The sequence below is a fragment of the Mixophyes fleayi genome, chromosome 4 (assembly GCF_038048845.1).
Source record: "Mixophyes fleayi isolate aMixFle1 chromosome 4, aMixFle1.hap1, whole genome shotgun sequence".
NCBI classification, from domain to species: Eukaryota; Metazoa; Chordata; class Amphibia; order Anura; family Limnodynastidae; genus Mixophyes; species Mixophyes fleayi.
This window is the reverse complement of record NC_134405.1, coordinates 41892772-41917591: the sequence shown is the minus strand read 5'-3', so window position 1 is coordinate 41917591 and position 24820 is coordinate 41892772. Positions and strand designations below refer to the sequence as shown.

At 45.5% G+C, this 24820-nt stretch overlaps 1 protein-coding gene across 1 annotated transcript; it reads right to left on the bottom strand.

The window, feature by feature from the left end:
• Positions 1-384: 384 nt before the first annotated feature.
• On the bottom strand, positions 385-14459 carry QTRT1 (queuine tRNA-ribosyltransferase catalytic subunit 1). Its single transcript, XM_075206792.1, has 10 exons — positions 14168-14459; positions 13245-13313; positions 13002-13140; positions 10963-11041; positions 10758-10873; positions 5212-5350; positions 4449-4524; positions 3893-4002; positions 2250-2334; positions 385-1372 (listed from the first exon to the last, which is right to left on the bottom strand). The coding sequence occupies exons 1-10, from the start codon at positions 14435-14437 to the stop codon at positions 1220-1222; spliced, it is 1236 nt and encodes a 411-aa protein (XP_075062893.1). The 5' UTR covers positions 14438-14459; the 3' UTR covers positions 385-1219.
• Positions 14460-24820: the final 10361 nt, after the last annotated feature.

Sequence of the window (24820 nt, the reverse complement as noted above, 5' to 3'; positions counted from 1 at the left end):
GTTTTTTATATATATATATATATATATATATATATATATATATATATATATATATATATATATATATATATAAATAAAGCATATGTATGTATATCTATGTGTACATACACACACACACACACTAGTGTGGGTGTTTGTTCAGAGCAGACAGGTATCTAATACAGGTGAAATGGTGCCACCTAGAGTCTACTCTAAGAATGACATCCCCATTAAAAAGTATGAAAGCTGTGTAGTGCAGGTCACAGATCAGGGAGACCATGCTGATAGAGATCATAGGAAAAGGCTCAGAATCATTCTTATTATGGGAATAATAAGATGAAGGATTACAATGAAATGTAATAGCAGGATAGACAGAAATAGCACAAACATGACCTACCCTTTCACTGAAGGCTTTTTATCACTGCTTTTATTAATAAAATCACATCGATATGTAAGCTGCAAAGAAAATATTCAGCTAAAGTGTCGCACAGCTGAAACCAAGCAAGCATCAAACACACAGACAGCAGCAACAATAGAACCGGCAATCATAACCTGCTGCTAGGGCCATTACAGCCAGATGGTGTATAGGACTAACGCCTATTTACAAAGAGGGTGTAATATAGCTTAGTTAGATATATATTCACAGACCATACGTGTAACTAAGCAGTGGATCGTCATTCCTTAACAGTATTTTAAATTATCCAGCTTAACACCTTACTTTTATTTTGTGTACACAATAAAAACACTTTATTGTAAAAAGTTAAAAAAAAACAAAAAACAATTTGTGCAGAAAGAATACAGTAAAAAATCTACACATATATGTACAGGTAAAACATAGATATGTCCTGAGAAGCCTGGAATGGTACATGCTCTAGAGACAATGACCCGTTTCCCAAGCAGGACAAGAACAGATAAGATGTAATACAGGTATGGGATCTATTATTAGGAATGCATGGGACTGAGGGTTCCGGTTCTTCCACTCTGCCTAAAATATACTACTTTACATTTACAAATGATCTCTGCCTTTCCCCACACTGGCACTGGCTTTACCTTCCTTAATAAACTGTTTAGTAGTGCTCCTCACAGTGTATAGGCAGGAAAAGGGCTCCGTGATTGTCTGTGACATCATAGCTGAACAGCACCAATATTTCTGGGTATCGGGTTTCCAGATAAGAGATCCCATACTAGTGAGCTGCTTGGCTGAGAAGATGTAGGATGTAGGTAATGGTGTTCTTGTGTGTCACTGCAAGATAATCTTGACAGTTTCTAAACCATCAACGGCCCACTGCGGGTACTTGTCCTTTGTTCCATACATGGTTCTCATGAAATCCTGCACAAACTGGGGGAAACGTCCATCCAGAATGCTGTCCCTCACCAAGCGCATCAGATTCAACTAGATAGAGAGGAAGAGACCATGACTGAAATCATAGGGAGAAAATATTACCTTACATAGTCCCATCCTATCTGTGTCACCCTGCGCTGGGAGGGACAAACTCCACGTCACATAGCTCCCTCCTGTCTGTGTCACCCTGTGGTGGGAGGGACAGACTCCATGTCACATAGCTCCCTCCTGTCTGTGTCACCCTGTGGTGGGAGGGACAGACTCCATGCCACATAGCTCCCTCCTGTCTGTGTCACCCTGTGGTGGGAGGGACAGACTCCACGTCACATAGCTCTCTCCTGTCTGTGTCACCCTGTGGTGGGAGGGACAGACTCCATGCCACATAGCTCCCTCCTGTCTGTGTCACCCTGTGGTGGGAGGGACAGACTCCATGTCACATAGCTCCCTCCTGTCTGTCATCCTGTGGCGGGAGGGACAGACTCCATGTCACATAGCTCCCTCCTGTCTGTGTCACCCTGTGGTGGGAGGGACAGACTCCATGTCACATAGCTCCCTCCTGTCTGTGTCACCCTGTGGTGGGAGGGACAGACTCCATGTCACATAGCTCCCTCCTGTCTGTCACCCTGTGGTGGGAGGGACAGACTCCATGTCACATAGCTCCCTCCTGTCTGTGTCACCCTGTGGTGGGAGGGACAGACTCCATGTCACATAGCTCCCTCCTGTCTGTGTCACCCTGTGGTGGGAGGGACAGACTCCATGTCACATAGCTCATTCCTGTCTGTGTCACCCTGTGTCATTATTCACAATTTTCCAGCAGTCAATGTCAGACAGCATAAGCTGGGTCTTATCAGTATCTGTACTGTGTCAGTTATTTCCGTTTAACATATACACAGAGTAAATTGACTTTTTCATGCATGTCTCAGCTTACCTGGTAGGCAATATTATGGATTGTAATATGATGCATTCCTGCTGTATCACTTTTAAATAAGGCATGGATGTAGGCACGGGAATATCTAGACAGCAAAGGCATAGGGAAAAATATAAAATAAATGTATAAAATAACGAATATTGGTCTTTTTTGCACTTATGTTTATTTTGCTGCCTAAAGTTAACAAGTGCCCAATCTGATCATTAAACCGAACTAACATAATGAACGAGGACCATCATCAGTCTGACAGATGAGAGGCTAAAGGACTATTACTATTACTTAGAGATATACCACTATCTCTTGTGACAGCAGCTGCCATTTGGTATATTTTGTCAATTAGCGCCTATAGGGGTACTGTCCTCTTTGGCAGGGATAAAGTGGGGTTTCACACTAATATCCCACCTATAGGAAGCAGTTAAATTTTTTCACATGAGAGGCTAAGGCAACACTGTCTCAAGAACAACTACAAGATTGGTATCAGACATATTGTGTGTCAAACCAATATTCAGTAGACCGCATAGTATTGTGTGCCTCAGTGATGTACCTAATTTATTGGTAGCTTATATATCAGCCCTAGCCACAAAATAGCCGCTTCCACTGTATGTAGGCTCTGAGAACACTTCAACAGGTCTCTATAGAAAAATATTGCAATCTATGTCCAGATTACAAATACATTACATACAGTGAATATTTCAACAACACACAGTAGAGGCGGACATTTTTTGGGCTAAACTAAAGTCATGAAACTAACTAGAACAGAGCCTATAAAGTCACTAGGAACCAGTTCATCATGGCTATAAATAAGGCCTTATTAATATTAGTCGGACAGTTCCTCAGTGATGTTCCTGGCTTTTAGCAAATTGATTGGCCGCGCACTGGTTCGGCCCAAAATATAGACAGTGCCACTGTGCATAGGAGTCAGATCTACACTAATAGCCCCAAGAGGGTGCATTAATTACTTGGAATCCTTAAAGGGCACTTTATACTATACACTACTCAGGGGCAGGCTGGCCCAGGGGGCAGGGGGGCAATCGCCCCCCGGGCCGCTGAGTCAGGCGGCTATTAGGGCCGGGGGGTAGGCCGGCCGACCGCCCCCCGGATGCAAAAAATATAGTTTTCCCCCCACGGCCGCATCTGATGACAACAGATGCGGCCGTGTCAGCGCACAGGCGGCCGCATCACATGACAGGGGATGCGGCCGCCTGTGTGCCCCCCGGCCATCCCTCTCCCAGCCCGCGCCCGACACTACTGATGTGAATTCAATAACTTACTTGGAACCGATAACATTACAGTGACTTGAAGTGCCTATGGGATGTTTCTGGCTCCTAGTGAATTGTTGGGCTGCATTCTTGCATATATTTATCCAGCTCATAAAATAGCTACATCCACTGTACTGGCAACAGAGGCACATTGCACTACAACTGTACTGACACATGGTCACACTTCTAAGCAGCATCTCAGGCAGTGGGCTTCATTTACCCAGTATAAGCAGTCACACAGAACTTAGAGATCTGTTGTGAAATAAATATCTCAGTAGAATCCCCTGGCCTACCAAAGCTGTGTGAAAGAACTGCTTCCATCAGCCTCATTGCAGAACCACTCACGATGTGTTAAGAGAGACAGACTCTTCTATAATATATTACCCTAGACATGTGGGACATTTACAGTCCTTGTCTATTGGTTGGAAGTCCTTGGCAAATTGTTTGCTCTTCAGCTGCAGAGAGCCCCAGGGAACCAAAGCGGAGCCAAATCTCTACAAAGAACAAGAGAGATGATTATTTATTGAGCCTAAAATCAACATTATACCCTTTTCTCTCAAAGTTCTGTAAGCTAAACTAATATTCACGAGGATGTGGTCTATTAGTGCACGAGGACCAATGAAATCACTGTAGTACAGGTGAAGGAAGCCATTTTGTTGGCTGATCCAATCAATGTTCATTAGAATGCCTATGTGTAAGCGACAGGTACACTACAACGTGCATCAGGCTCCGCCCCTGCTTTGCAATGCCATGTACACAGAAGGGGGCAGGGTTACGGCGCTACGATGTGTCACCACGCCCCCCCAGCTACGCTTGCCACCTGACCTCCCCTCTGGCGGGATCGGATCACCTGGAGGGGAGTGTGTAAAAGTTAAAAAGTACCCTTTAAAAGATCACCTTAACCTAAAGCAAACATATCGTATCGGTGACAGTGACTTACGGCTGTCCTTGTGGGGAACACACAGTCAAACATGTCACACCCAAGAGCAACGCATACCACAAGATCCGTGGCGTATCTGTGGTGGTAAGACAAAAAAAACTTGATGAACAGGTACAATGAGAGGAGGGGCCAAGCTGTGGGGATTAAGGGAGTTCATTGAGCTACACAAAAACCAAAATAAAAACATGAATGAGGATATTCTCATTGAAACAATGAGACAAGCTTAGGAGAACTACACAATAATCCCTATGGACAACATGCAAAGATTTGCTCATTCAGAAGAACCTACTTCTGGGTAATGTTATTTACATGCAGCCTTCTGAGTGAATGCTTTACCAACTGAGTTTTTTAGTAGAGGACAGAAACTAATGATGGCACAGTATATCCTACTGGCATCCTGTGCCATATGTCATAGGACTCCTCAGTGCAGGACAGGGCATTCTGGTAAGCATGTGAAGAGTTATAGAAATACCCTCACTCAATCAATGAGAAGATGACATTACCAAGAAGCCTATTCTCATGAATGGGATTGGCTTATTTGGTGAGGATGCAGAGAGGTAGGACACCCTAACAGGAAAGCGTCATGGTCAAAGAAGACAGAGGGATGGACAGAGTAGAGTGAGAATGAAGAACCTGGTTAATAAGATAAAAGAAGAATTAGACAGAGGTTTAAGAACCAGATAAGACTAGTGCAATAACAGAAGGAATCAAAGAAGGACAAGAGTGTGGAAGTCTCCGCTCGTGAAAGAATAAAGCACTTTACCCAACGCCCATGAGGTAGCGAGGTTTATCCTTGGGTAGGTAGTCGGTGCTGAGGGTCACCATCCTCCAGAAGTGGTCTTTCTCTTCCCCTCCACTCAGACCACCAATGGCAAAGCCAGGAACATCTCGTTTGGTCATCTCTACAACAGCAATGAAGTGTTGTAAAGCATATATCTCACTGAACAAATATATTCAGAGGTATTTTACAGAATATAGGCGTTATATTGAAAATAAAAAGGCTTAAAGTAGACCATTATCAAAATGATATTCATTGTTAGTAAATCCTTAACGTCTATACTGCCTAAGGTTTAACACATTCATGCCATCAGTAGCAAGGATTTACCACTACCCTAAGTGGATTCAAAGCCCTGCTTTCCTACTTGCATTCCCACTGTTTCAGTGTACTAAGGCTGGGGATCCCATCACTGAGTCTGGGAGAGCAGAGCTTGTAGGTCACTGGTAGGAGAGAGAGCAGAGCTTGTAGGTCACTTGTAGGAGAGAGAGCAGAGCTTGTAGGTCACTTGTAGGAGAGAGAGCAGAGCTTGTAGGTCACTTGTAGGAGAGAGAGCAGAGCTTGTAGGTCACTTGTAGGAGAGAGAGCAGAGCTTGTAGGTCACTGGTAGGAGAGAGAGCAGAGCTTGTAGGTCACTGGTAGGAGAGAGAGCAGAGCTTGTAGGTCACTGGTAGGAGAGAGAGCAGAGCTTGTAGGTCACTTGTAGGAGAGAGAGCAGAGCTTGTAGGTCACTTGTAGGAGAGAGAGCAGAGCTTGTAGGTCACTTGTAGGAGAGAGAGCAGAGCTTGTAGGTCACTTGTAGGAGAGAGAGCAGAGCTTGTAGGTCACTTGTAGGAGAGAGAGCAGAGCTTGTAGGTCACTGGAGGAGAGAGGGCAGAGCTTGTAGGTCACTGGTAGGAGAGAGAGCAGAGCTTGTAGGTCACTGGAGGAGAGAGGGCAGAGCTTGTAGGTCACTGGAGGAGAGAGGGCAGAGCTTGTAGGTCACTGGAGGAGAGAGGGCAGAGCTTGTAGGTCACTGGAGGAGAGAGGGCAGAGCTTGTAGGTCACTGGAGGAGAGAGGGCAGAGCTTGTAGGTCACTGGAGGAGAGAGGGCAGAGCTTGTAGGTCACTGAAGGAGAGCAGAGCTTGTAGGTCACTGGAGGAGAGAGAGCAGAGCTTGTAGGTCACTGGAGGAGAGAGAGCAGAGCTTGTAGGTCACTGGAGGAGAGAGGGCAGAGCTTGTAGGTCACTGGAGGAGAGAGGGCAGAGCTTGTAGGTCACTGGTAGGAGAGAGAGCAGAGCTTGTAGGTCACTGGTAGGAGAGAGAGCAGAGCTTGTAGGTCACTGGTAGGAGAGAGAGCAGAGCTTGTAGGTCACTGGTAGGAGAGAGAGCAGAGCTTGTAGGTCACTTGTAGGAGAGAGAGCAGAGCTTGTAGGTCACTTGTAGGAGAGAGAGCAGAGCTTGTAGGTCACTTGTAGGAGAGAGAGCAGAGCTTGTAGGTCACTTGTAGGAGAGAGAGCAGAGCTTGTAGGTCACTTGTAGGAGAGAGAGCAGAGCTTGTAGGTCACTTGTAGGAGAGAGAGCAGAGCTTGTAGGTCACTTGTAGGAGAGAGAGCAGAGCTTGTAGGTCACTTGTAGGAGAGAGAGCAGAGCTTGTAGGTCACTGGAGGAGAGAGGGCAGAGCTTGTAGGTCACTGGTAGGAGAGAGAGCAGAGCTTGTAGGTCACTGGAGGAGAGAGGGCAGAGCTTGTAGGTCACTGGAGGAGAGAGGGCAGAGCTTGTAGGTCACTGGAGGAGAGAGGGCAGAGCTTGTAGGTCACTGGAGGAGAGAGGGCAGAGCTTGTAGGTCACTGGAGGAGAGAGGGCAGAGCTTGTAGGTCACTGGAGGAGAGAGGGCAGAGCTTGTAGGTCACTGGAGGAGAGAGGGCAGAGCTTGTAGGTCACTGGAGGAGAGAGGGCAGAGCTTGTAGGTCACTGGAGGAGAGAGGGCAGAGCTTGTAGGTCACTGAAGGAGAGAGAGCAGAGCTTGTAGGTCACTGGAGGAGAGAGGGCAGAGCTTGTAGGTCACTGGAGGAGAGAGGGCAGAGCTTGTAGGTCACTGGAGGAGAGAGAGCAGAGCTTGTAGGTCACTGGAGGAGAGAGGGCAGAGCTTGTAGGTCACTGGAGGAGAGAGGGCAGAGCTTGTAGGTCACTGGTAGGAGAGAGGGCAGAGCTTGTAGGTCACTGGTAGGAGAGAGAGCAGAGCTTGTAGGTCACTGGTAGGAGAGAGAGCAGAGCTTGTAGGTCACTGGTAGGAGAGAGAGCAGAGCTTGTAGGTCACTGGTAGGAGAGAGAGCAGAGCTTGTAGGTCACTGGTAGGAGAGAGAGCAGAGCTTGTAGGTCACTTGTAGGAGAGAGAGCAGAGCTTGTAGGTCACTTGTAGGAGAGAGAGCAGAGCTTGTAGGTCACTTGTAGGAGAGAGAGCAGAGCTTGTAGGTCACTTGTAGGAGAGAGAGCAGAGCTTGTAGGTCACTTGTAGGAGAGAGAGCAGAGCTTGTAGGTCACTTGTAGGAGAGAGAGCAGAGCTTGTAGGTCACTTGTAGGAGAGAGAGCAGAGCTTGTAGGTCACTGGAGGAGAGAGGGCAGAGCTTGTAGGTCACTGGTAGGAGAGAGAGCAGAGCTTGTAGGTCACTGGAGGAGAGAGGGCAGAGCTTGTAGGTCACTGGTAGGAGAGAGAGCAGAGCTTGTAGGTCACTGGAGGAGAGAGGGCAGAGCTTGTAGGTCACTGGAGGAGAGAGGGCAGAGCTTGTAGGTCACTGGAGGAGAGAGGGCAGAGCTTGTAGGTCACTGGAGGAGAGAGGGCAGAGCTTGTAGGTCACTGGAGGAGAGAGGGCAGAGCTTGTAGGTCACTGGAGGAGAGAGGGCAGAGCTTGTAGGTCACTGGAGGAGAGAGGGCAGAGCTTGTAGGTCACTTGTAGGAGAGAGAGCAGAGCTTGTAGGTCACTGGAGGAGAGAGGGCAGAGCTTGTAGGTCACTGGTAGGAGAGAGAGCAGAGCTTGTAGGTCACTGGAGGAGAGAGGGCAGAGCTTGTAGGTCACTGGAGGAGAGAGGGCAGAGCTTGTAGGTCACTGGAGGAGAGAGGGCAGAGCTTGTAGGTCACTGGAGGAGAGAGGGCAGAGCTTGTAGGTCACTGGAGGAGAGAGGGCAGAGCTTGTAGGTCACTGGAGGAGAGAGGGCAGAGCTTGTAGGTCACTGGAGGAGAGAGGGCAGAGCTTGTAGGTCACTGGAGGAGAGAGGGCAGAGCTTGTAGGTCACTGGAGGAGAGAGGGCAGAGCTTGTAGGTCACTGGAGGAGAGAGGGCAGAGCTTGTAGGTCACTGAAGGAGAGAGAGCAGAGCTTGTAGGTCACTGGAGGAGAGAGGGCAGAGCTTGTAGGTCACTGGAGGAGAGAGGGCAGAGCTTGTAGGTCACTGAGGGAGAGAGAGCAGAGCTTGTAGGTCACTGGAGGAGAGAGGGCAGAGCTTGTAGGTCACTGGAGGAGAGAGGGCAGAGCTTGTAGGTCACTGGTAGGAGAGAGAGCAGAGCTTGTAGGTCACTTGTAGGAGAGAGAGCAGAGCTTGTAGGTCACTGGTAGGAGAGAGAGCAGAGCTTGTAGGTCACTGGTAGGAGAGAGAGCAGAGCTTTCAGGTCACTGGTAGGAGAGAGAGCAGAGCTTTCAGGTCACTGGTAGGAGAGAGAGCAGAGCTTTCAGGTCACTGGAGGAGAGAGAGCAGAGCTTTCAGATCACTGGAGGAGAGAGAGCAGAGCTTTCAGGTCACTGGAGGAGAGAGAGCAGAGCTTTCAGGTCACTGGAGGAGAGAGAGCAGAGCTTTCAGGTCACTGGAGGAGAGAGAGCAGAGCTTTCAGGTCACTGGAGGAGAGAGAGCAGAGCTTTCAGGTCACTGGAGGAGAGAGAGCAGAGCTTTCAGGTCACTGGAGGAGAGAGAGCAGAGCTTTCAGGTCACTGGAGGAGAGAGAGCAGAGCTTTCAGGTCACTGGAGGAGAGAGAGCAGAGCTTTCAGGTCACTGGAGGAGAGAGAGCAGAGCTTTCAGGTCACTGGAGGAGAGAGAGCAGAGCTTGTAGGTCACTGGAGGAGAGAGAGCAGAGCTTGTAGGTCACTGGAGGAGAGAGAGCAGAGCTTTCAGGTCACTGGAGGACAGAGAGCAGAGCTTTCAGGTCACTGGAGGACAGAGAGCAGAGCTTGTAGGTCACTGGAGGAGAGAGCAGAGCTTGTAGGTCACTGGAGGAGAGAGCAGAGCTTCCTTTATTGGTAAAATTCAGTCAGAACAGAACTGCAACGAACGCAACAGTGACAGCAAGGGAAAGACTATCCCCTGATTTGTTATCCTGAATGTAGGTCAACTATAAATGTACCATCCATCTACACAATTTATCCAAAGTACTAATACCTAGCATGAGGAAGGTGGCGACAATACAGGATGAAGGGGGCTTGTTGCATTCTCCAAAAGACAAACATATGTGCTATAACAACAATTATTTGCAGATCACATTAGGATCAATTGAATGACAGAAATTAAAATGATGTAGCATCCTTGTTTAATAACGCAAACTAAAGCTGGATACTCCATCAAATCCGGTAACTTCTTCTGCTACAAGACCCGACACGTTTCACGTCTTTACGGGCTAATACAGCCACAGACCAGGAGCTTAGTGACAGACTCAGAGACAGATGATGTTTTCTTGCTATGCTCTTTCAGGCATCAGATGTCCTTTACCCTCATCTGACATTTTAGTGCAGCGAACTTTTTTGCTTTTAATCTCATTACTGGAAGCAGATGAGCCTTACTCTACAAGTAGTAAGGATTTTCTATTTCCCCCAGGAGACGCTGGGGCCCAATTATCAAGCCTTAAACCATGCGGAACGAGCTTTTTCTGCATAGTTTATGCATATTTAAGTATCCAAGCAATTTAACAAAGCTTAAAGTAGGAGATATCGCAGATATCTTCCGCATTAGGCTAAGTATGGCAGAATACTGCAGTTCCTATAATTCTCAATGGGGACTGTGGTCTGGTCCAAGGTATCAAGCTTCGAAAAGCTTAACTTTCCAGGGCTTGACTCTTTTGGCTAATGCCATCTGATGTTGGCGTTGGTCATTCTACCCTCTCTTCGGATCCCTCTCTGGTAGACTTTGTGCTCCTCTCCTGCATTGACTATCGAATCTGACTCAGTAAAGAGCAGGGATCAGAATCCGCAGTTGTAAATGAATCAGAGTCTTCGCCAGGACAGCCACTTATCGGGCGCCCTTTCCTTACATGGTTTATAAGTGGCAGCACTACTTCGTGCCTTATTGCTGCGAGAAGCGTTGATAAGGAATGATAATGTACCTACTGATTTTGCAATGGACCCCACTGAGTGGGCTGCAATATATTTCGACAAATAAATAACCGTATCACTGTAAGAACATACATGGAAACCGACAGTCTCTGAAGTTGGCACAAATTGCAGTGAATTGGGTGCCCACTCTTCCAGCTGCCTGTCCTGTAAGCCAGGATTATGATGTGCATGTGACCATACCTTTCAAACAGCTCTTACGCAGCTCAGCATCCAGCCCCCCCTGAATGATGGCAAACAGGTTCTGTTTCTCTGGGTTCCCATTAGCAGCGATGCAACGGTCCAACCAGCGGATGGATCTGATGTAAGGAAACAATAGAGGTTTAGGAAAAACATCAAACAAATCCTGCATGGTAATACAGACAAGTCAACACTAGAGTGGCCTGACCTGTGCATGGCTTCTTCCACACGAGGTCCAGAGATAGTGCTGCTCACTACATCGTCCAGCTGCATCATGATATCTGAGCCTGGGCGAGGAGAGAATCAGAGGATATGATCCTACCTCTCCTGTTACATCTCTGTATGCGATCTAATCAGTATTAAACTACATAGATGAGAACAATACATGGTAACTACCTCTCATTCGTGCCTACAAGACTTCTCCAGTGCTGCTCCCCGCTTATGGAACACCCTACCACGTCCAATCAGACTTTCCCACAGCCTTCAAATCTTTAGACGTTCTCTAAAAACCCATCTCTTTTTTTAAAGCTTAAATTATCCCCAATAATACTATTCACACTAATACACCCTCACAACTGTCCCAATCTCCACACATACTTCTCTTATATCAGCTGTGCCCTCTTTCACTTAGAATGTAAGCTCTCTAATGTGCACAGTCCTTCATACCCTTTGTTTTCATGCCTGCATTTATTTTGACTACCTTGTATGTCACTGTTTTATGTATGTACTGTTTTCCCTACTGTATGGCGCTGTGTCGCCTTACAAATCTATGATAATAACAACAACAAGTCCGCACTCTGATTGTGCAAGCAACAAGCAGCAAGTATTTATGGTTTGGGAAAAAATTAAAATATTTGACAAAATACAATGCTTTCTTGTGTACATTTCAGAAATTTTCTATATCAGTTACACCAGTGGTTCCCAAACTTTTGCAGTTCGCGCACCCTTAGAGTATCCATAATTTTTTCAAGGCACCCCTCCAAAATAATTACTGAGCAGTCCTGTTTTAGAAGTAGTTGGGTTCAAAAAAACGTAATAAGTATTTAGGTCAGGACAGAAATACTTATTTAGTTGTATGCAAATATGCCCCTCTGCGTCCAGACACACAGCTCCCTCTGTGTCCAGACACACTGCCCTGCTGTCACCTCTGCCCTCTGCCATGCTGTCCCCCTCCTCTTGCCCTCAGCCACGCTGTCCCCCTCCTCTTGCCCTCTGCCATGCTGCCCCCCTCCTCTTGCCCTCTGCCACGCTGCCCCCCTCCTCTTGCCCTCTGCCACGCTGCCCCCCTCCTCTTGCCCTCTGTCACGCTGTCCCCCTCCTCTTGCCCTCTGTTACGCTGTCCTCCTCCTCTGGCCTCTGCCACAGGGGTGTCGCGGGCCAGCCAGAGAAAATGCAAACAAAACATAAACTTACCAATCCACGCGGCGCCGTGACCCAGAATCCTCCTCTCTCACGCAGCTTGTCACTGAATGTCGAGCTGCGTGAGAGAGGAGGATGCTGGGTCCTGGCGCCGCGCGGATTGGTAAGTTTTCGTTTTGTTTGTATTTTCTCTGGCTGGCTTGCGGCACCCCTGGGAGCCGCGGCGCACACTTTGGGAACTGCCGAGTTAGACTATAGGTTTCTAGCCTATGGATTGTCCCTAAGCCATGGGTCATGATGTTGCAAAGAGGGGAACCCCATAATCCTCTGTTTACAGGATGATTAATTTTATAGTTGGACATGAACAATCATATTTTTAAAATGTTTTGTACAGGTTTGCAGTTGTCTTTTTTTAATTAGTTCTATTAATGCTATACTTACAGTAAGCCAACAAAAAGAGAATATACTAAATACTAGCATGAAGATTGATTTATGAGACGCAAAGCTAATTCACAGACATAATCTGGGTCTTGGCCACAAAAAAGTTAAGAACCTCTGATAGTTGTTTATTTTAATAGTCCTTGGATATGACACAACAATGTTCCCTGTACAATGAAGAAAGCATAGCAAATCTGTGACGTATGCAAAAGCCATGAAAATAAACAACTCAACCTGGATGATATTAAAAGCAAATAATAATAAATAATAATAATAATAAAACACAAATAACAGATATAATGGTAAACGTAACGTATGTAGTAAAAGATGCGGGAGGGAATGTGAAAGTCAGGAAATAAAGATTTAAAGCCCTCATAATAATTATCTTCAAATAATCAATGACTAGAATAATTCTACACTTTGACCTACAGAGGAGGAGATAAGGCTTACCAAGTGCATTCTGGATTTCAATAGACTTTTCCGGGGTGAGAAGGATCTCTTTCCCATCGTACGGAGACTTGAAATGCACTCCCTCTTCTGTCACCTTGGACAGTTCCACCAAGGAAACCATTTGAAAGCCTCCACTGTCCTAAAACCATAGACAATAAACCCATGATTATCTGACTATTGAATTGAAATATAAGAAACTTTTACAGATGGTCAACCCCACCATATAATTATTTCTAAACTTACAGTAAGAAGATTCCGATCCCAGTTCATAAAACCATGCAGGCCATTAACCTTCTTCATTATTTCGGGACCCTATGGTAGACAATATAAACATGATATCACTTACATCTAAACACTTAAACACAGCAAACCCAACATTGTTCCAATTTTACATTTAAAACCAAGTCCACCTACTAAACATCAGCACTTCTTCCAGTCCCTTCTCCGAAATAATATAACAACATTCATATGTAAACTTTATATCTAGCTATTAAGAGCACTGAACATAGCTTAAGACCATTTTGATTAGCGTGAAAATGTTCAAAAAAGTCCTACATTTTCACAGTAACATTACAAGTTGAAAAATACCCAACAGTTTTTACTAATAGTACAAGTATGTTATTAATCCCTTATGGAGTTGGTTATACTGCTTATAACAGAACACGATGGGACTTCAGTCATTTTGAATTGTTATAATAAAATAATAATTTAATATGACACAACATTACATTAGTGAAGGGTCCTTATAATAATGACATGTTCTGCATCAAATCCTCACAAAATTCACATCACTAACCTCAGGAAGACATGCCCAGAAACAAACTATTTTCAAATTAGATGAATGTCAGTCTAACATGTTACACGGTACAATCTTTAATTGTTCATTTAAATTTCTAGAAATTCAATCAAATTGTACATGTTTTTCGTTTACCAATTTGTTAAACTGGGTCAAGAAACTGCTTGTGGACGACCCAAGCTTCTGTGCTCTACAGCTGTTTGGGGAATGGCAATAATAATATATATAATATTATATATAATATAATAAACTGGGGCAGAGAATGATAGGACTTGTAGTCCAACGACAGCTGAACAGGGAATGCTGGGACTTGTAGTTCACAGCATAGTTCAGTCTGATCCAGCGTTCCTCCTCTGTATTCATTTCTTACCGGCCTCATCCCCAGGTGATAGGTGTTCCCCAAACAGATCTCGCAGCCCAGGTCGCGCAGCTGATCGGCAGTGACCCCCTTCATGGTTCCCTGCGTCCCCACCGGCATGAACACTGGAGTCTTCACCAGCCCGTGCGGCAACATTAAGTCGCAGGCTCGAGCTTTCGTTACCGGACATTCTGCCAGTACCCGGTGCAGCAACGCGTGTCCCCTGGGCGCTGCCATCTTCCCGTTGACTATGGGAAGTGACACGTGACGTCCCAGCGCCATAGCAACAGTGACAGTGCAAAACTTTTTTTTTTTAAAACAACTTTATTGAAAATGTAAAGCAGAGGAAATGTTTTCTTTCAAAAGCAGTTAGTAAAATATTATGCAGTTAGTTACTCCAGTAATGTACAGCAGGGTTAGGAAAGCAGAGGAGTGTCAGGACATGTTGTCACTTGTAGTTCTACAATAACTGGAGAGCATAATCCTGGTGTACACAGTGTTCAATTATGTTTTCATCTTCATCACCATTTATTTACATAGCGCCACTGATTTAGCAGCGCTGTACAGAGAATTCATTCACATCAGTCCCTGCCCCATTGGAGCTTACAGTCTAAATTCCCTAACATACACACACAGACTAGGGTCACTTTTGGTAGCAGCCAATTAACCTACTAGTATGTTTTTTGGAGTAATAACCATCACTCTCTTCTAATTCCCCTGAATCTCACGGCTGCATTTGACACTGTTGACCACTCTCCCCTCATACAAACGCTACAATCCCTAGGTCTTGAAGGCACTGTCCTATTCTGGTTCTCATCCTACCTATCTAATCGCTCTTTCAGTGTTACTTTCTCTGGATCCACCTCTGCTCCGCTTCCTTTATCAGTTGGAGAACCACAAGGCTCAGTCCTAGGTCCTCTGCTATTCTCTATCTACACCACTTCTCTTGGAAAACTAATAAGCTCCTTTGGATTTCAGTAACATCTCTATGCGGATGATACACAAATCTATCTATCCTCTCCTGATCTTTCACCATCTGTGTTGTCTCGTGTTACTGACTGTCTTTCTGCAATTTCATCTTGGATGTCTTCTCGCCAACTGAAACTCAATCTTTCAAAAACTGAATTAATAATATTCTCACCCAAAAAAAGAAGCTTCCTGCCTGACATTTCTATTTCTGTTGATAACATGACCATAAATCTCACCCCGCAAGCTCGTTGCCTAGGTGTAATCCTTGATTCACAACTGTCATTTATTCCCCACGTCAACTCTGTATCTAAATCATGTTACATACACCTAAAGAACATTTCCAGAATACGCACATATCTGACACAAGACACCGCAAAAACATTAATTCATGCACTCATCATCTCCCGCATTGACTATTGCAATTCCCTCCTTACTGGTCTTCCCAAAGTCAGACTTGAACCCCTACAATATATTTTGCACGCAGCGGCTAGATTGATTTTCCTTACAAACCGTTATTCCTCTGCTGAGCCAGTCTCTACATTGGCTGCCTGTATTTCAATGAATCCAATATAAAATTCTTCTACTAACATATAAGACCGTCGACAAAATTGCACCGACATACATTTCCTCATTTATCTCAAAATATCTCCCAACTCGACACCTCCGTTCTGCACAAGATCTACGTCTCTCCTCCACTCTCATCACATCCTCCCATTCTCGGTTACAGGACTTTTTCCGGGCTGCACCCACGTTGTGGAATTCCCTCCCTCGCACAATAAGACTTTCCTCTAGTCTTCAAAACTTCAAGCGTTCACTGAATACCCACCACTTCAGACAAGGTTATGATATTCCTAAACCACCATCTTAATTTCCCTAGACTACCCTATTACCACCCTCTACACAACTAACACAAGACAACAACCGTCTGACCAACATTGCCACACACACAGCCCACTCAATACTTTTACCTTTGCATTCTAGCTGGTCCATTGTGCAATATGATGTAGCACATGCCCTTGTGATTCAAACTCCCATTGTCCTATATATTGTAAGCTTGCAAGCAGGGTTCTCTTAACTCTCTATCTGAATGTATTACCCAGTATTGTCTTTTTAATGTTTGTTCCCAATTGTAAAGCGCTATGGAATTTGCTGGCGCTATATAAATAAATGTTGATGTTGATGATGATGAGTGTGGGAGGTAACCCATGGAAACACAGGGAGAACATACAAACTCCACACAGATAAGGCCATGGTTGGGAATTGAACTCATGACCCCATTGCTGTGAGGCAGAAGTGCTAACCACTTAGCCACCGTTCTGCCAAACTTATGTCATGTATTGATTGTAAGCTTGCGAGCAGGGTTCTCTTACGTCTCTGTCTGTCTGTATTACCCAGTATTGTTTTATTAATGTGTGTTCCCAATTGTAAAGCACTACGGAATTTGCTGGCGTTATGTAAATAAATGTTGATGATGATGATGATGATGGTGTATTGTACTAAAAAGTATGAATGATTATGTCTCACAGTGTATTGTGCTTACAGCTGCGCTGCGACGCAGTACATTTGAATGTAATGTATTGTAAGTTTTTATTACCTATGTACAAAATAAAAATACCTTTTCAATCAAAAATCAAATTTGTATCTCTTTCGGTCTTTCCTTTCTTAAACTGTCTTTCACCAGTGTATCAGATACTTTTACTTTATTCACCTCCTTCTCTTTCTACAGTCTTGCTTTCTAGTGTTCCACATTCTATTTATTCATCCTTTTTGTGCTGCTTCAAGTATCTCCCTCTTAGTATACTATACCTCTATCTTTCCTGCTAGCTATTCTTATTGCTCCACCTGTTCCACCTAATCCACTTGTTCATCTGATATTTCACGTATTTCTGTTATACACTGCTGGTTAATAATATATATTCTCCTTCCTCCTATTATTTCCTGTTTGCTTTAATTATTACACCCTACTTGTTCCTCGTATCTCCTGCCTGCTACTCTGGAACCCCACTCTCTCCTCTTATCTCCCATTTACTCCTAATATGTCCCAACGTGCTCCTCTTGCTTTTACACTGTTTCCTCTCTTCCTGATGTTCGTTGGTTCTCCTGTGGTGTGTTGTGCCGTGACTTCAGTCGCAGACTTCCTCTTTCTGGGTCATCTCGGAGCCGACAGACTGGCTCGACCTTTGTCAGTTTAATATAAGTGCACTTATCATGAGAATCTTATGCAAAGACTGTCACATTTTATGGAATCAAACCAAAAAGGCCGACCAGAACAGAAAAGGGCTCTGCCATTGCCAAAACATTTGCAATCATAACACCATACTTGCCAACTTTTCCTCGTTGGTTTCAGGAAGATCCCCGGGGAGGTGGCCGTGCGGAGGCGAGGCTTGACGAATCGCATCGGGGCTAGGATGATGCAATATTTGCGTCATTAAGAAATGCCGGAGTCTCCCAGAAATTCCAGGAGAGTAGGCAACTATGCATTAAAGAAAAGCTGCTAATGAATCTCTAGAGACTGAAATGTCTTTTACATTTCTGTCTCCATTACTGAAGTCATGTTGTCTTACCTGTCAGGCTTTGATTAAATCTTGGTCTCCATGAAAATGGCCACCTCCATAGGCATCAATAGGCATCAATACATGGACATTGGACACAATTTCTGAACTGTGTCATCATGCCACAGATGGCGAAGCCAACCACGTTTTGTGCTCAGCATCGGGGAGAATGGCAGACTCTTCAGGGAGTGAGGGAGATTACCTCTATTTCAGGGAGTCTCCCTGACATTCAGGGAGAGTTGGCAAGTATCCATAACACCAGTGCAACCAAAAACTGATAGCAATGCTAAAAAAAAGCACATTTGTCACTAACCCCTAACATCTGTCATCATACAAAGATTCCAGTTCCTTAAATGGAATCGAAGAGCAAATTATACTATTTCTACTGACATAGCAGAACTAAAGGGCATAGTAGAGCATTACAATATTGGGAAATTCCTTAATGTTAAGCTGTAAGATCATTTAATTTGTGGTATTACTAATGAGGCCCTGTAGAGACGCTTCCTTGCTACACCTAACATAATGTTTGCAAGTGCACAAGAAAAGGAATTAGTGGTAGAGACAGTGCAGACATGCTGGTGTGACTTCACTACGGTATCTACTTTGTTGATAAAAAGGGGTCTGATTCATTAAGGATCTTAACTTGAGAAACTTCTTATTTCAGTCTCCTGGACAAAACCATGTTACAATGCAAGGGGTGCAAATTAGTATTCTGTTTTGCACATAAGTTACTTGATAGCTTATTTGTACACTGAATTTAAAGTTGATATTTGTGTGCTACATGAAAAAACTGTCAGTATTTAACTTATGTGCAAAACAGAATTCTGATTTGCACCCCTTCCATTGTAACATGGTTTTGTCCAGGAGACTGAAATAAGAAGTTTCTCAAGTTAAGATCGTTAATGAATCAGGCCCGAGGTGCCTGCAGTTTCTCAAATGGCTGCATATGTTCTTATAAGTGGCCATGTGAGTTCCAACTATAATCAAAGAAAGAGTCATATCATAAACTTTCTCCACATAGCACCCCCTAAGTTATTAAAAGCTGGCTTGTAGCCTTAGGGATCATAATGAAGAAAGTATTGAAATGGTGGACTGCTGTGATGCAGGAAAATTTTCTATGAAAAGGCCAACAAAAAAGCCTTTTAGTGAGAAACTGGCAGAAATGACTGGGAATAAGCGTTGTTAGTGTTCATGTGATTAGTGAGGGACTGCTAATGGATGCAGTTGAAGAATTTGATACATTTTTCAAGAAACTAAGGGGTATATTCACTAAACTGAGGGGTTGAAAAAGTGGAGATGTTGCCTATAGCAACCAATCAGATTCTAGCTGTCATTTATTTAGTGCATTCTACAAAATGATAACTAGAATGTGACTGGTTGCTATAGGCAACATCTCTACTTTTTCAAACCTGCAGTTTAGTAAATATCCCGCCAAGAGCTTATCATGGGCCCCCAATATCATTTCAAATAGACTCAGAAGTTTCTCTCACGCACATGAAAGTGAGAACAGTTCCATATTTTTACACCCAAGGATTGAGTTGTGTTTTAAGTTCACCGCCTTCAGTTTGGAATATCTTTTGCTCCAGGAATCTTCCAGCATTTCATATTTTTTGAAATCCCAGGGATTGCACCATACTTTAAAATGTGTATGAGATAAGCGTCTCACAGATGTGCTTGACCGTTTTCATACATCAGGCATATGCATACCGTATATACTCGAGTATAAGTCGACCCGAATATAAGCCGAGGCACCTAATTATACCACAAAAAACTGGGAAGACTTATTGACTCGAGTATAAGCCTAGGGTGAGAAATGCAGCAGCTACTGGTAAATGCACAGCCTAAGGTCAGCATCTGTAATCCAGGTGACAGAAGTAACAAAGGCCAGGAGACACTTACAGAATGATTTACTGCCACCCAATGTGGTTATCTTCTGTCAGTAACCAGGGTCTGTGTTAAAAAACAGATTTTCCCAAAAGCACCAAAATATATGTATACTGTAAGCACAAATTTAATCACAGTAGAGTTGTCCAACATACGTGATCAGTGCACTGATATAAGGTAACAATATCATACCACACATACATATACACAGCAAGTGCTGTAAGGACAAGTATGTTAGCATAAATATAGCCACTGTGCATTACAGTCCATGATATAATCATGTAACCAGGGTCTAGCTAGAAAAAGGGTAAAATCTCTGTAATCCCATGAAGCACAGTAGCAGAGCTCAGATAAGACAACAGTAGCTGTAAACGGACAACATACCAGTGTGAAGACTCATGCAGGCCCGATTCAACATGCGTGGGCTCTATGGGGCAACGCTGTGTGTGACGAGGGAAAGAGCTTGATGAAACAGGAGAGATTGGATATAACAGCACTGTCCCCCCAATTATATCCAGGTATCGTGAAAGTTTACTTACGCCCACAGTGGAACGCATGTGCGTTCCAAATGCCGAACTTCCTGTCAGTGGACAGGAAGTTCGGCATTTGGAACGCACATGCGTTCCACTGCGGAAGTTAAGAGCCAAGGGACCGGAGACCAGGTAAGTTCACCCGTGTATAAGCCGAGGGGGGCTTTTTCAGCATAGAAAAATATGCTGAAAAACTAGGCTTATACACGAGTATATACGGTACTTGCCAACTTTTTAAACCTCTGTTCCGGGGGTGTGGCTCGATTACACAAAACAAGCCCCGCCCCCATCACTTCCGGGAGAATGCCTGCTCTCCTGCGAGACCGGGGGAGCAGCATTTGTCTTTCTTGCCCCGGGTGCTAGAATTCTAAGTTACAGCTCTGGGCATATGTATATATGATGACAGTGTAGAATGCAGGTGCTGAGATCTAGCTAAGAGAAGGGAGCTACCTGATGCTGGTATGCTTGGTAATATTTTTGGTAGAATGGCATGTTGGCAATTTTATGTTTTTCTACAGTAAACTTTCATCATTATTAGAGAGGTATTTTTGTCTTTAAAAAGCTTTTTATTTACATTTTTGTTTCCCTGACTTAAAACCACTATGCATTTGAACATAGGCTTTAGCACATGAGGTAGAGGGATTAGAATCATCATGACTGAGACTGGAGAGTGACAAGAACAATGCCATCCCTCCTGTTTCTGTATGAGCTATGACGTAGTAGAATGTCACTGGAGACTTTTAAGAACACTGACAGTCTTATTATTACAATTTCTGTTTCAGCACTGAACCCTGCCACCTCTCCTGTTTCTGAGTGAACTATGGTACAGTAAAAAGCGACTAGAGACTTTTAATAACACTACCAGCCCTACTATTTGAATTTATGTTTCAGCACTATACAGCTTTCTCTCTTCTCCATCCCTCCACATTTAAGGTCCCCCAGGCTCTCCTTTCCCTCCCTCCACAGTTATGGTCTCCCAGGCTCTCCCTCTGCCAGTCCCTTCACAGTTAAGCCCCCCTACCACAGTTAAGGCCCCCCCCCTTCCACAGTTAAGCCCCCCCTCCACAGTTAAGCCCCCCCTTCCACAGTTAAGCCCTCCCCTTCCACAGTTAAGGCCCCCCCTTCCACAGTTAAGCCCCCCCTCCAAAGTTAAGGCCCCCCTTCCACAGTTAAGCCCCCCCTTCCACAGTTAAGTCCCCCTCCACAGTTAAGGCCCCCCCTTCCACAGTTAAGCCCCCCCTCCACAGTTAAGGCCCCCCTTCCACAGTTAAGCCCCCCCTTCCACAGTTAAGCCCCCCCTTCCACAGTTAAGGCCCCCCTTTCACAGTTAAGCCCCCCCCTCCACAGTTTAGCCCCCCCTTCCACAGTTAAGGGCCCCCCCCTCCACAGTTAAGGCCCCCCCTCCACAGTTAAGGCCCCCCCTTCCACAGTTAAGGCCCCCCCTCCACAGTTAAGCCCCCCTCCACAGTTAAGCCCCCCCTCCACAGTTAAGCCCCCCCTCCACAGTTAAGGCCCCCCCTTCCACAGTTAAGCCCCCCCTCCACAGTTAAGGCCCCCCTTCCACAGTTAAGCCCCCCCTTCCACAGTTAAGCCCCTCCCTTCCACAGTTAAGCCCCCCCCTCCACAGTTAAGGCCCCCCTTCCACAGTTAAGCCCCCCTCCACAGTTAAGCCCCCCTCCACAGTTAAGGCCCCCCCTCCACAGTTAAGCCCCCCCTCCACAGTTAAGGCCCCCCCTTCCACAGTTAAGCCCCCCCTCCACAAGTAAGGCCCCCCTTCCACAGTTAAGCCCCTCCCTTCCACAGTTAAGCCCCCCTCCACAGTTAAGGCCCCCCCTTCCACAGTTAAGCCCCCCTCCACAGTTAAGCCCCCCTCCACAGTTAAGGCCCCCCCTCCACAGTTAAGCCCCCCCTCCACAGTTAAGGCCCCCCCTTCCACAGTTAAGCCCCCCCTCCACAAGTAAGGCCCCCCTTCCACAGTTAAGCCCCTCCCTTCCACAGTTAAGCCCCCCTCCACAGTTAAGGCCCCCCCTTCCACAGTTAAGCCCCCCCTTCCACAGTTAAGCCCCCTTCCACAGTTAAGCCCCCCCTTCCACAGTTAAGCCCCCCTCCACAGTTAAGCCCCCCTCCACAGTTAAGGCCCCCCCTCCACAGTTAAGCCCCCCCTCCACAGTTAAGGCCCCCCTTCCACAGTTAAGCCCCCCTTCCACAGTTAAGCCCCTCCCTTCCACAGTTAAGCCCCCCCTCCACAGTTAAGGCCCCCCCTTCCACAGTTAAGCCCCCCCTCCACAGTTAAGCCCCTCCCTCCACAGTTAAGCCCCCCTCCACAGTTAAGGCCCCCCCTCCACAGTTAAGCCCCCCCTCCACAGTTAAGGCCCCCCCTCCACAGTTAAGCCCCCCTCCACAGTTAAGCCCCTCCCTCCACAGTTAAGCCCCCCTCCACAGTTAAGGCCCCCCCTCCCACAGTTAAGGGCCCCCCCCCTCCACAGTTAAGCCCCCCATCACAGTTAAGGGCCCCCCCCTCCACAGTTAAGGGCCCCCCCTTTCCACAGTTAAGGTCCCTCAGGCTCTCCCAACCCTCCTCCACACTTAAGGTCCCCTGGGCTCTCCCTCTCCCCACCTCAAAAAAAACAATAGCTAATTAACTTATTTTCTCCTCCACAATGCTGCAGCTCCCGATCACTGATACACTGGGAGCGCGGCGCGCAGTAATGATGTCACCACGCCGTGCTCCCAGCCTATCTGGGAGGCGGAGTGGCGGCATCACACAGAAGAAGGTAAGAAAAAAAAGGGGCAGCACGGTCGGTTACTGCGGGCCCGGACAGTCCAGGGAGTCCGGACAGACGGAGATGTCTGTCAGGGCCCCCTAGTCTGTCCGGGCCCCTCACAGCAGTACTGGCCGTACCCCCCTGATGGCGGCCCTGGAGGCATGCTCACACTTCGATGGGGGTGTGGCCAGGTCACAATGAGGGCGCATTCTCATTTAGGGGCGTGTCTAGTGCTTTTGACATGCTAATAATTATCATCTTCAGCAGCAGCTATTTATATAGCACCACCAATTCCGCAGCGCTGTACAGAGAACTCATTCACATCAGTCCCTGCCCCACTGGAGCTTACAGTCTAAATTCCCTAACACACACACACACACACACACACAAACAGGCTAAGAGAGACTAGGGTCAGCAGCAAATTAACCTACTAGTATGTTTTTGAAGTCTGTGCCTTTTCCTTCTCTCCTCCAAACACCCATTCATTTCCCACGTACCTGCAACATATATATATATATATATATCAGTAGATGAATTGTAAATTTAGTGTGGTGTGTGTGTGTGTGTGTGTGTGTGTGTGTGTGCGCACTTCAGTCTCTAAACACTAAATAGTCGAGAACCACATTCAAAATTGAATACAAAATACGTAATTGGTGCTTTATTTTTAGAAGGCACCAACATTTTATTTCTCACTGGAACATTTTTTACAAGACATCTAACAAATGAAAGGCACAAAAATAAATAGCCAGCAGGGGTGTGGTTGTACACATGTGACACACACACACATGATACACACATCATCACAGTATGAGTCATACAACCATTGACATTATAGGGTGTGAGTCATAAAATCTCTGACAATAAAGGATTGTCTCTAGTAGGAAAACTGCCTTACTCAGAAATCCATAAAGAGTGGAAATTGGTTAGATTAAATGGTGAAGAGATTTAGAAAAGTTAATATAGGAATCTTAACATTTTGCAATTGCTATGCACTTATTAGCAAATATACAATGCGGGTTGGGTACAATATGGCGACAGTGAACATGTGGACACTTATAATTTCGACATCAAAATGGTGACAGTGTGAATATCGACATATTCATTCTGTGCACATGTTTAAAATGGTGACATTGTGACTGTTGATAGTAGTAATTTCAACAGTCACAATTTCAACAGTCAAAGGGCAATGCCAGCGGCAGCCGGTTGACCGGCCGGCATTGTACCGTTTTCCCCTAACACATTAAACCTAGTGTTGGTTTTTCCCCTAACACATTAAACCTAGTGCTACCAGCACAATACATTATTATTAAAAATGAGGCCTTCAGCTGAAAGCAGATAAGTCTGTATTAAGTCTGGTGACATGCTGCTACCTATGGATGCAGGGGATGGAGCTAGGCTGTGTTTATATATATATTTGTGCTTCAATAGGCTTTCTTCCTCTAGTCTTCAGGAATTCCCTCCCATCCTCCTAGATCTGGAATTGTATTTAATTAGATGTATTTACTATGTTGAAAAGAGGCACAGTAGGCGGGAGAGCTTTTGCAATCAGCGGCTAATTCACACGGTGCTACCGCTGATTGGCCGCACGTCACTACTCCTTTCGAAGCACCCTGGGCTCTTGGTGCCTCTGTGCAAGGACCCCTCAACCTGCACTGTGCGCGTACGTCCTTGTGAACCCAGAGGGGAGTAGTCACGATGACGCCAGATCTAGCACCGGCCGATCGTAAAGGACTAGGTCCTGGGACCAGTGGTTAGTGCCTGTGGGCCATACACTGTTCGGTTTTGCTATTAGTCGTTGATCGATTGAATCGCTCTCGCCGCCACCCTTTATAATTTGTAATTAATAAACTGTGTCCTTTTGTTTTCCAAAATAAAGTTGTCAGTGTTTTATTTGTAGATAAGAATTTAGAGTGTTAAGTTAACCGTTATTAAGGTATGGTGTAATGAAGAGGGAATGAGCAGTAT